Below are 12,537 nucleotides of genomic sequence, written 5' to 3'. Positions count from 1 at the left end.
GAAGACTCCTCTCAAACATGCACTTCTCCAGCTTGGCATACAGGCAATTCTCCCACAATCACATCAGAACTTGACGGACATGTCTTTGATGAGTCGTCGGGTCTGGGGAAAAATTAAGATGTCATCGAGATAGACCACGACACAAACATAGAGGAGATCCCAGAAGATGTCATTGATGGATTCTTGGAAGACCGCGGGAGGGTAACACAGGCCGAAGGGCATCACCAGATAATCATAGTGCCTGTCTCGGGTGTTACATGCCGTCTTCTATTCGTCACCCCGGCGAATCTGGATTAGGTTGTAAGCCCCATGCAGGTCTAGTTTAGAAAAAATCATGGCACCTCGTATGTGGTCAAAAAGTTCTAAAATCATTGGCAACGGATATCTATTTTTGACCGTGATCTGGTTGAGACCCGGAAGTCGATGCAGGGTCGCAGAGATTCGTCCAACTTTTTGACGAAAAAGAACCCGGCCCTGGCCCGGGGAGGAGGACTTTCGTATGAAATCCCTCTCCAAATTCTCCTTTAATATAGGCCGACATAGACTGAGTCTCTGGCAAGGAGAGATGGTATACCCTGGGAAGGGACGCATCGGGAACCAGCTCAATAGGGCAGTCATACGCCCGGTGTGGAGGCAGCGTCTCCACCTCCTTCTTGCTGAAGACATCTGAGAACAGAAAATAATGAGAAGGCAATCCTGCCAATGACTGAGGCCGAGGAGGCTGGGCCGGATGGATCTGCCCAAGGCAGCGGTTGAGGCACTTGGGACCCCACTGGAGAATCTCTCCGGAATTCCAGTCCAGAACTTGGGCATGTAGTCGGAGCCAGGGCAGGCCCAGCAGCACAGGGTTGACGGCCTTGGGTAGAATAAGAAACAAGATGAGCTCGGAATGAAGGGCTCCCACTTGGAGCCTCAGCGGTTTGGCCTCAGCTAAAATTGGGGCTGGCAGAGGTAGTCCATTCACCGAGGCGACTATCAATGGCCTCTCCAGGGAGGTTGTGGGCAACTGGAGGAGATCCACTAGGTCTTTGTGGATAAAACTGGCTGAGGACCCAGAGTCCAGATAGGCAGAGACCCGGTGGGTCGTCCCGCCGGACATTATAGTCACGGGGATGGACAGTTTAGAAGAGAGTTCTCTATCCAGCGCTGTATCGCCCAGGGTTGTTTTCCCAACCAATCCTAGGCATTGGAGTTTTTGGGCTTCCGAGGACACAGACTCACGACGGCCCACCTTGAGAGGACAACAGGGACTGCTGGAAAGTGGGGGCCAGCCTAGGGTGTCTTCTCTCCCGACTAATCTCTTGGAATCGTTCCCGGAACCTCATATCAACCCGGGTGGCAAGCAAAATGAGGTCGTCCAGGGTAGATGGCAGATCACGAGCGGCCTTGATCTCGGACGACAGTCCCTGCCAGAATGTAGCCACCAGGGCCTCGTTGTTCCAGGACAGCTCACCTGACTGGGTACGGAACTGAATGGTTTACTCGCCCACGGAGTTGTCTCCCTGGCGAAGGTTCAGCAGAGAGGCAGCTGCCGACGAGACTCGTCCAGGCTCCTCAAACACCGTGCAAAATGTCTGTAGGAACACCTGTAAGTAACGGGTCTCTGGTCCTTGTCGTAGGGTTCGCCCATGCTAGGGCCTTGCCAGTGAGCAGAGAAATAATGAAGGCGATCCTGGCGCCATCAGATGGTAACACTCTGGCATGTAGAGAGAAGTGGATCTGGCACTGATTGAGAAATCCCCTGCAGGTATTGCGTCTCCGTTGTAACGAGGTGGTAGTGGTAGCGAGAATCGGTGATCAGCACTGGCACTGACAGGAGGTGTAGCTGGAGGGTCAGTCGAGGTAACCGGAAATAGCTGAGGAGGTTGCAGTTTACGCATCCAGCTTACGCATCCAGCCGCTGTGCAATGGAGTTCACTGCCAGAAGGAGTTGGTCCTGTTGTGAACGAAGGTCTCGCAGACTTGCTTGCATGGCTTGAGATGTCAACATGGTCTTGGGTTGACCAGCGGGATCCATGTCCTGAGTGTACTGTCACGATCTGTGGATATGTGGACCCACTGGGTCGTATCGCCGTAGCGGGATAGCATCTTGCCAACAGGATACCAAGTCACAGTCTATAGTTCGAATAAGGGTACCTGCGGTAACTTCAGACAGTAGCGATGGTAGGCTCGGATGGGACCTTGGCAGCAGGCAGACACGGCGTGGTGTAACACGGAAGGCGTAGTATATGGCATAAACGACTCCAATTGTCAATGGCACAGGAACAAGGTAGCACGGGATACATGTAGCAGGTACGGGAACACTGGGAACTGGAAAACACTAAGGGACCATTTGCAAAGACTAACACGAGTAAACACAACATCGCTCAGGCAATGAGGGAAGGGGCTGGGTCCTTCTTATAGTCCAGGGTGAGTATGGGCTAATTACATATTAAATTCATGTGCGCACTGGCTCTTTAAGGCCAGGCACGATCGTGCGCGCATACCCTACAGGACACCGCAGAATTAAGCAAAAGTAAGCGCTGGCGTCTCCCGAGGAGGAGATGCGGGCCAGCGCTCACAGATCCATCGCTGCGGCCATCGGGAGGTGAGTAATCCCAACGGCCCGTGACCATAGGTATTACATATACAGTACCACAACCAAGCTCAGTACATAAATACAGCACTAGAACCAAGCCCTGACATATATACAGTACCAGAACCAAGCTCAATACATATATATGGCACGAGAGCCAAGCTCAGTACACATATACAGCACCAGAACAAACCTCAGTACATATATACAACACCAGAACAAATACAGCTCAATTTAGTGCAACCCCTGCCGTATAGGTTTGTACGGCGTAAAACTACAGCTCCCAGCATGGTCCGAACAATAGTAAGGATATGCTGGGAGATGCTGTTTCACAAAAAAAAAATCATACCACCCATCATCTCGTTGCAGATCATACACTAACTACAGTACTCATTAGAGGTAGATGAAACATTTACATATTAGGTGATCCAGCGGTGACATCTGATTCTAGTTCTTATCTTCTCCATCCGGTCCAGACCTCTATGATGGATTTCTCCTGGCCACGATCCATTTCTGCAGTTTTCCGCTTAATGTCTTCAGCTTCTCACTTTTAAAACATTTCTGCACCTATAAACGAAGATAAAATTCTCAACACCTCTAAATATAATAAAGTGCCATACACTGCACCTCTAACTATAATAGCGCCATGCACGGTGTCCCTGATTATAATAGTACCATACACTGGGTCACACACACACACACACACACACACACACACACACACACACACACACACACACACACACACACCGTGCCCCCTGTAGATAGTGCCCCCATAGCCCCCTGTAGATAATGACCTCCATAGAGCCTCTGTAGATAGTGTCCTACATAGAAGCCCCTGTAGATAGTGCCCCACATACAGCCCTCTGTCGATAGTGCCCACATATGAACTCCAGAGCTGCAAGGCAATAGTGCTAACCGCTGAGCCACCGTGCTACTCTACATATAGCTTCCCCTATAGATAGTGCTCCACATATAGCCCACCTCTGTAGATAGTGCCTCGCATATAGCCCACTCCTGTAGACAGTGCCCTACATATAGCCCCCTGTAGATAGTGCCCCACATGTAACCCACCCCTGTATATAGTGTCCCACATATAGCCCACACCTGTAGATAGTGCCCTACAAATAGCTCCCTCTATAGATAGTGCTCTACATGTATCCCACCCCTGTATATAGTGTCCCACATATAGACCCCCCTATATATCGTGCCACACATATAGACCCCCCTCTGTTGATAATGCCACTCACAGTTTTAGTAGAAAAAATAATAATAATTCCATACCCTGATCCCGTTCCTGCGCCGTCCGATGGCAATGCAGATCTGCTCTCTTCTGAGCAGGTCTGCTGGAGCTTAACGATGCAGGTACAATTACTGCAAGAGGTGGTTGCTGTCGCTAGCATCGGGGCCCCCTCCGGTGCTAGCAAAGCCCCCGGGCATGAAAGGGCACGTGTCGCCCGGCCCATACATGTTAGACTCTCAGCGGCGCGGAGCCCATGGTAGCGTCGCTGTAGCAGCCATAACGGCTGCTAGCTACACCACCGGGCATATGATATGGGGGGGCGTGTTGGTGGGCGGCACGGGCACCCTCAAGCTGCGCGCCCCATAGCTACGGCTGCTACAGCAGTAGTTACACCACTGCAGTAAGTGTATGTGCACACACACTAATTACGTCCGTAATTGACGGACGTATTTCGGCCGCAAGTAGTGGACCGAACTCAGTGCAGGGAGCCGGGCTCCTAGCATCATAGTGATATACGACGCTAGGAGTCCCTGCCTCTCCGTGGAACTACTGTCCCGTAGTGAAAACATGATTACAGTACGGGACAGTTGTCCTGCAGAGAGGCAGGGACTCCTAGCATCGTATATAACTATGATGCTAGGAGCCCGGCTCCCTGCACTGTGTTCGGTCCGGTACTTGCGGACGTAATTAGTGTGTGTGCACATACCCTAAGGGTGTGTTCACATCAGCGTTTGGTTTCCGTTGATGGTTTCCATCAGACCTTTCAGCCTGGTGAACCCATGAACGCAAACCATAGCTTTCCGTTTGCATTACCATTGATTCCAATGGTTATGCTTCCGTTGCAAATGGTTTTTGTAAAGGTACACAGCGTACGTATCGCCCCGGTGGTTGCAGTGAATTCCGGGTGAAAAACTGCACCAATCTGCGGAAAACTGTAGAACTAGCCGACCTGCCAGGCTCCTCCCAGAAGACCGCTGCTGCATGTGATTGGCTGCAGTGGCGGTCACATGGGATAAAACATCATTCCAGGAGGCCGGCCCTCTGACGTCATCCAGGCCGGCCTCCTGGGATGACGTTTCAGCTGCGTTCACATGCTGCGATTCCGACGCAAAAGTTGCAACACTTGAGTGTTTGTTGCGGGTTTTAGATCCCCATTGAATTCAATGGGGAAAACCCGCAACAAAATAACGGCGATTCCGCAAACACAATTGACATGCTGCAGCTTAAAAAAACGTACCGCCGGTCAATTTGTTTGTGAAATCTCTGCATATCAGGTACGCAGCGTGTGGATGATATTTCTTGAAATCTCATCCACTTCTCTGTTAGGCCTCATGCACATGACCGTAGCCATGTGCAGGGCCGTGATTTCCAGGTCGGCCGGCCACGGAGTGACAGCCGCGAGCCGCACGCAAATCGCGTGCTGTGCACATGGCCTCGGCCATTATTTTAAATGTGCACGGCCGTAATAAGGCTTGCCCTTTCTGCGGTTCGGGCTCCGGGGCCATGCACAGACCGTGAAAACCACGGTCGTGTGCATGGCCCCATAGGAATGAATGGGGCCGCAATTCTCCCGTGGATTTTCGGGGGAATTGCGGCCGCAAAAGCACGTTCGTGTGCATGGGGCCTTACTGTATTATGCTGTATTATATTTCTGGAGGTCTGCATACTGCCTAAGGCAACTATATTGGAAAATATTAACAAATACTGCCATGTGAAAGTGGCTTTAGGCCTCATGGAGACAAACAGAGTAACTACGGCCCTGCAGTATGGTACTGTAGACACTCTGCGTGCCACCTTATAGTGTCTCCATACAGCGCCATTCTACTAGTATATTCTTCCTTGGAAGCACTGCATTTAGGGGAGAATACCTCCATAATACAACATACGATGGAGTATGCAATTGTTTTTTGTTTTGTCAGGTTCATACAGAAATTGACAGGAAAAAATCCTCGTGCCTCCTTATAAAATTAGAAATGTACATAGGTACATCGGGGCCTATGGACTCCTTTGGGTACAGTATTATAGCCCCATACAAATCTGCTTGTCTGGAGCTGTAATATGGTAGTGTGAATGTGCTGAAAGTCTTTATAAGGCCTGGTTAACATTGCGTTATTTTCCTTCTGTCGGACGTATGCGTCGGGAGGAGTCCCAGCATATACCTGCTACGAAAGTGACGTCAGGTGCTTCCCCAGGGCCGGAATCCGTGGCTACAGTGCTACCTGATGCTCTGCCAGGGACTCCGGCCCTGGGGAAGCTCAATGTTTAACGTATACCTCTGACGGATGCCATAAAGTGGCATTCGGCACACATAGGCTCCAGTGTTACAAAAGCGTATACCGCATGGTATTTTTAATTTCCAGGATTATATAGGATGTAATAGCGTAGTATACTATGTTTTTCCATCACCGAAAAAAAAAAAGGTATACCGACGTATACCAACCCAACGGAGGACAAAAGGACACTCTCTTGTTGTTCCTCAGGCTCAATGGACACATTTAGCGTGTACATTGTTAGCTTTGCCGACGCAATGTCAATCTGGCGTTGCTGAAATTTTACTATTTGGGAAGGGAATGTTACTGATAATTGATACATGTTCGGATAAATAAGTGACAGAAAAGCGGAAAACTGTATTACAATATTTCTTTGAGAAATGCTTCAAGCACTTTTCTCGCTTCGTGGTGCACGTATGGTGAAGGAATGTTCATGTTTTTCCAATGTTGCTGATATTTTTAGATATCTGATATTATTTTCCCTGTATGACGGGCTTTATAATAATTACCTACATATAAAGCACAGGTTACAAAAAACTCTCATACCAAGCTGCTATATTTAAAAAAAAAAAAAAAAAAGGGACGTCATTGCTAGGACATTTCACTCCCCCAGTAACCCCCAGTCCGGCGCCCATAAAGTGCCAGCTGCACAGAACGGCCACCAGCGCCGAGACCATTCACGTTTAGCCAGACGAGAGCATGACTGACAGGGTGACAAACCAGTCATGAGCCAAGATATTTTCACAGCCAGCCAATAGGAAGACAATAGCAGGGTGACGTCTCGCGGCGCACGCCTTGGCACTTCCTTTCGCTCGGCGGCTGGGATCGAAGCAGCATGAAGGCGTCTGGCACTGTAAGAATCTGCCGGGAAGCTGGGTATATGGGATAGATAACGGGAAGGGGGGCGCTCCATGATCGCCTCGTGGTCTGTCTTAGAGGAGCCGTGTGTGCTGGCCCCGGGTGGAGGCGGCTTGGTTGTGTTTTATAAGCTCTCGTTTCTTGCGGCCTACATCATGGCGGCTCTAGCTCAGCCATGCGGCTCTTGTGGCGGACTCGTATGACCGAGGTGTGCTCTGGGATGAAATGCATGTGGATAATTATGAGGTTGTGTATTAGTCTACAGTGAGACCTGATGGGTATTGTCAGTGGGTAAGGCTGCAGGCCCCCAGCATGTGGCGTTGTAGCCGGCAGCCTCGTGTGTGGTGTTTATGCGGGGGCTTCATGATATATGGCGTGAATGTTCTCTAGTAGTCACAAGCCGCTGTATCTAATGTACATATTCCACAATGCACACTAAACCCAAAGATCATTGTGCTGCCTCCATGATGATCTTGTCTGCTGTGCACATAGTAACAGTATCTTGTCGCCTTCCATGGGCTGATGTGCCCATGGCAGTGAAATAGAAGATCCAACAATCGTGATTTCCACACTTATAAAATGTCATTCTTAGATTATGGGGGTGTTGGAGAAACTGGGTCACTGTCCATGCCCACCATAAAGGGGCTGTAATCTCAGCCATGCCTTCAAACTGGTTGTGTAGTCACTTGGTGATTCAATGGTGTTCTGATGTTAAGGCCCTTTTACACCAGCCGGTGCAGCGAGCGCCGATACATCATTAATCGGCGCTCGTTTGCTCCTGTCACACGGTGCTATGGATGGGGACGTGCGGTCGTTACTGCGATCGCTCGTCCCCATACATTATCATGTTGGCAGCGCGTCTCCCTGTCCTGCTTACACAGGGAGATGTGCGGCCGACCACTGATATTTGAACTTTTTTAAAACTACACGACCAGCAGATGAACGAGCGTTTGCTCGTTGATCTGCTGTTCATTCCCCTGTTTACTTAGGGCAATAATCAAACGGCTGTTTTTGGTTTTTTTTTTTTGTTTTTTTTTTTCATAAGCCAACCCCTTTAATGCTATTTAAAGAGGCTCTGTCACCAGATTTTGCAGCCCCTATCTGCTATTGCAGCAGATAGGCGCTGCAATGTAGATTACAGTAACGTTTTTATTTTTTAAAAATGAGCATTTTTGGCCAAGTTATGACCATTTTTGTAGTTATGCAAATGAGGCTTGCAAAAGTCCAAGTGGGTGTGTTTAAAAGTCCAAGTGGGCGTGTATTATGTGCGTACATCGGGGCGTTTTTAATACTTTTACTAGCTGGCCGTTCTGATGAGAAGTATCATCAACTTCTCTTCAGAACGCCCAGCTTCTGGCAGTGCAGACACAGCGTGTTCTCGAGAGATCACGCTGTGACGTCACTCGCAGGTCCTGCATCGTGTCAGACGAGCGGGGACACATCGGCACCAGATGATTCTGCAGCAGCATCGGCGTTTGCAGGTAAGTAGCTACATCGACTTACCTGCAAACGCTGATACTGCTGCAGAATCAACTGTAGCCTCTGGTGCCGATGTGTCCGACACGATGCAGGACCTGTGAGTGACGTCACAGATCTGCACTGCCAGAAGCTGGGCGTTCTGAAGAGAAGTGGATGATACTTCTCATCAGAGCGCCCAGCTAGTAAAAGTATTAAAAACGCCCCGATGTACGCACCTAATACACGCCCAGTTGTACTTTTACTTTTAAACACACCCACTTGGACTTTTGTAAGCCTCATTTGCATAACTACAAAAATGGTCATAACTTGGCCAAAAATGCTCGTTTTTAAAAAATAAAAACGTTACTGTAATCTACATTGCAGCGCCTATCTGCTGCAATAGCAGATAGGGGTTGCAAAATCTGGTGACAGAGCCTCTTTAAGGGGTTACCTGTTTGAAATCCGCTAATATAAATGGTCAAAATCTTCGCATTCACTAATAAGAAGGTCTTGGCTCATTGGGGACCGTGTAATGCTTAGTTTACCTGCAAACAATGAACATTGTGGTTATGACAGATGATCATAGGGATCCCTCTGATATGCTTCTCCCAGGGGAACCTGTAATTGGATGTGGGGTCTTCATGAAAACGTCTTTCACATGTTGTGTAAACTTGTCAACTTTCAGTTAAAGGGTAACTAAACGTTTCATAAACTTAGTACGTGTCAGAAGTTTGAATGTTTAGTTACCCTTTAATTGCAGGGTAATTTTATTTTATTTTTTTTTTAGCCTTCGGAATTTTCCAGTCTACAGAGTTTTATTTTATGTATATCGTCTAATTTATTTATTTTTTTCATTTTTAGCTAAGGGAGTACAAGGTAATTGGGCGCAGTTTGCCTACAACTAAGACGCCTGCACCACCTCTCTATCGTATGCGAATCTTCGCGCCCAACCATGTTGTTGCAAAGTCACGATTCTGGTACTTTGTATCTCAATTGAAGAAGATGAAGAAGGCATCTGGAGAGATTGTATACTGTGGACAAGTAAGTGTTTCCAGTAAAAAAAACGCATTTAAATATTAAGGCGGGCAGAATTGTGGCCTTTACACTAGGCTCACATTTGCATTTGAGGCTCCGTTCAGAAGTCTCTCTGCAGATCTGCCAAATTTGATGGCAAGAACATCTCTCAATGCATGTCAAATTGATGGAACAACCCCCTCCCCCCCCCCAACCCTGACGGACCACATTGTAAATTGTTGGGTCCATTAGGCACTGTTGGGATCCATCATACAACTGATCCGTCACTGTGTTGTGGCTTCTTTGGTAAACAGATGCCACGATGTACATATGAACAGAGCATTTGACACTGTACCTATGTGCGGCGTCCTAGAAGTTAAAGGGATACTTTATGGCATATACATGGCAGCCAGGCAGAGAATGATTGGTGAAGTAGCCGTGCAAGTTTGAGTGGCTGTTTTCATAACTCCAATTGAAGGGAATGGAGAGAGCTGCGCACATGCACGGCCACTTCTTTAATCATTCGTTGCTTGGATGTGACAGGCAATAAATGTCCCTTTAACATCCAGGGCGCTGCATTTTTGTACTGTTTTGGGCTGGTGACCCCCGTTCTGGAGATAGGTGTGGGTACTAAAGCTGTGGGACTCATCAGACATTTATGGCAAGTCCCGTGGATATGTCAGATGTTTAAGTTAGGAACACCTTTTAAAAAGGTTTCTCATCTGGGGCAAGCCGCTGATTCGGCCGGGGGAAGCTGTGGCCAGCCAGGCCAGATAAATGACTGTCCTTGTAATACATGGATAGTTAGTCTGCCAGAACAGAAGTTCAGAGGGCATGTGGACAGACTCTATCATGAAATAGTTATCCGGTTATATATTTCATACCTGACTTACGAGCAATACACTTTTTTTTTTTTATCATGGCTGATAAATGTTCGTTATGTCTGGTCTTAAGCAGGAAGAAATTTCAGAAAGGCACACATAACCCAAAGATTTCTATTTTACCATGTAGTAATCTTGTCTTGTGTGCCCACAGTAAGTCTGTACCTTGTCGCCTTTCAAGAGCTGATGTGCTTATGAAAGTGAAATCAAGGTCCTATAGATATTGTTAAAAAATACTTTCATTTTTTTCCTATAGTTAATTTTTTGAACTGTCAAAGTGCAACGTATGGATTTTATAGGAAGTTTTTGTTTTAAATGCTTGTACTTTAAATCGGTTATCCAGGCCTCTTTGAGCATTTAATAAATGGTTGGGCTAAAGTCAGACAGAGGGGTAGCCATTCTTGGCGTCTTTGCACTCTAATAGACAGCCTCCTGCGTGGGTAAATCCGCTCTGTCTATATGCCCTGATAAAGCATTTCCAGATTATGTCCGATAGGTGTGGGTTCCACCTTTGAGACCCACGCTGATCTTGACAACGAGTTTCCCATCCCACCTGGTGAGGCGGACGCTGCATCCAGGCGTAGAATGGAGAGGTGGTGGCACGTGTGTGTGGCTCTCATCCTTTCTATGGGTGTTAGAAGAACTTCAGATCAAGTGCCCTTTGTGATTTTCAAATCTGGATTAATTTAGCTGGCTACAATTTTTTTATTTTATTTTTTTCCAAAAACCTCTTTATTAGACTTTTTTTTATTTTTTTGTCTGACTAAAATGTTTTCTTAATACTTAAATGCTACCAACAAACACTAAGTGTAACACCTTGTTTCTTACCACCATGTTATATTTATGATTGCAGGTTTTTGAAAAAACTCCTCTGAAGGTGAAGAACTTCGGTATCTGGCTGCGTTATGATTCACGTAGTGGAACACACAACATGTACAGAGAGTACAGAGACTTGACTACAGCTGGTGCTGTGACCCAGTGCTGTAAGTATTCTTATTCCAATAGGCAGTAGATATTTTACAATAAAACTTACATTCGCGTTAAGATCCCATTTCCTTGGTGGCAAAAAAGCGAGTGAAACTGTGCCTACTTGAGGTTAGGATCTCTTGCCTTTGTTTATGCAACTTGATTGGTCCACAGTGCTGGATTAAGTAAAAATTTAATCTTTCCTGAAGGTTTAGATTCAAAATTTGGGGCGATTATGAATAAACTTCCTATTGCTTTCTCTTGTAGACCGTGATATGGGTGCCCGCCATCGTGCTCGTGCCCATTCCATTCAAATTATGAAAGTTGAGGTGATTCCTGCCAACAAGTGTCGCAGACCAGCCATCAAGCAGTTCCACGTAAGTAAAGTGCCATTCTTTAAAGTATTAGTTAGATTCTGATCATGAGCTATAGATCCCATGAGAACACAGACTGGTGGTTCTGCAGAGAGCGCTCTCTGTCTGTGTGTGTTCTCGTGGGAGGGAACACAGCGCAAGCCGCCCTGACACTGTCCGTAGCTGATTGGACAGTGTCAGAGCGAAGACCTCACGTCCCTTTGCCATTTAGTTAGAAACGCCCCATTGACAGTTCAGGGGCTTATTTATATATCGGACACCAAATATAATGGCATCGATATGTAAATGACGGAGGAAGTTAGAAAAATTATTTCAAGTGAGACAATGTTTGTGAAGCCCTGCCTATTACATGCTGCACATGTATAGGCAGGAGAAAGGTTCACTTTAAGCAAAAGTATTTTATTGCACAAACTAATGGCTGTTTTCGTTTTTTCTAAAAAAAATTAGGACTCAAAGATCAAGTTCCCTCTGCCACACAGAGTTTTGCGTCGCCAGCACAAGCCCCGCTTCACCACCAAGAGACCAAATACCTTCTTCTAAGCAAGGCACAATCCTTGTTCTGTGGTCAAATAAAATTCTTATTTAGAAATGTCTTTGCAATTGTAGTTGGTATTTTTTAAATTCCTGTTTTGGTGGGTACTACTGTCAAAATATCCACCTACAGTCACACACAGCGTGCGTGCGTCCAAAGAATAACACTGGCTTTGTTTTCTGGACCTTGTCTGCACGTACAGAACAAACTTGCTTTTATGGGGGAACTTTGCCAAGACCACATCAGTGTGCGAAGGCAATCTGTAATGCACTTAGCTTTTCAATTACATGTCTGTGTTTTATTATTTGCCATCAACACCGCTAGCCATTATCAATAGTGGAACAGTTGTATACATTTTTTAGTGCT

General features: G+C 46.9%; 1 protein-coding gene and 2 non-coding genes across 3 annotated transcripts; all 3 read left to right on the top strand.

Annotated features, from left to right (window-relative positions):
* The first annotated feature begins 6,832 nt into the window (after positions 1 to 6,832).
* Positions 6,833 to 12,232, top strand: RPL18A (ribosomal protein L18a). The gene is made up of 5 exons (XM_075860114.1): positions 6,833 to 6,941; positions 9,266 to 9,445; positions 11,153 to 11,282; positions 11,533 to 11,642; positions 12,087 to 12,232. The coding sequence occupies exons 1-5, from the start codon at positions 6,924 to 6,926 to the stop codon at positions 12,177 to 12,179; spliced, it is 531 nt and encodes a 176-aa protein (XP_075716229.1). The 5' UTR covers positions 6,833 to 6,923; the 3' UTR covers positions 12,180 to 12,232.
* On the top strand, positions 7,374 to 7,505 carry LOC142751360 (small nucleolar RNA SNORA68). The gene has a single exon (XR_012882907.1). It is a non-coding gene; the product is annotated as a small nucleolar RNA SNORA68 (small nucleolar RNA).
* LOC142751361 (small nucleolar RNA SNORA68) lies at positions 10,390 to 10,521 on the top strand. The gene has a single exon (XR_012882908.1). It is a non-coding gene; the product is annotated as a small nucleolar RNA SNORA68 (small nucleolar RNA).
* Positions 12,233 to 12,537: the final 305 nt, after the last annotated feature.

This window comes from Rhinoderma darwinii, chromosome 3, assembly GCF_050947455.1.
Source record: "Rhinoderma darwinii isolate aRhiDar2 chromosome 3, aRhiDar2.hap1, whole genome shotgun sequence".
NCBI lineage: Eukaryota > Metazoa > Chordata > Amphibia > Anura > Rhinodermatidae > Rhinoderma > Rhinoderma darwinii.
This window is presented reverse-complemented; position numbering and strand designations above follow the sequence as displayed.

Excerpts from the sequence above, each read along its gene's own strand:
- RPL18A (XM_075860114.1), top strand. Across the intron at positions 11,283-11,532 it reads TGGTGCTGTGACCCAGTGCT|ACCGTGATATGGGTGCCCGC; the intron begins GTAAGTATTCTT and ends TTTCTCTTGTAG. Across the intron at positions 11,643-12,086 it reads CAGCCATCAAGCAGTTCCAC|GACTCAAAGATCAAGTTCCC; the intron begins GTAAGTAAAGTG and ends AAAAAAAATTAG.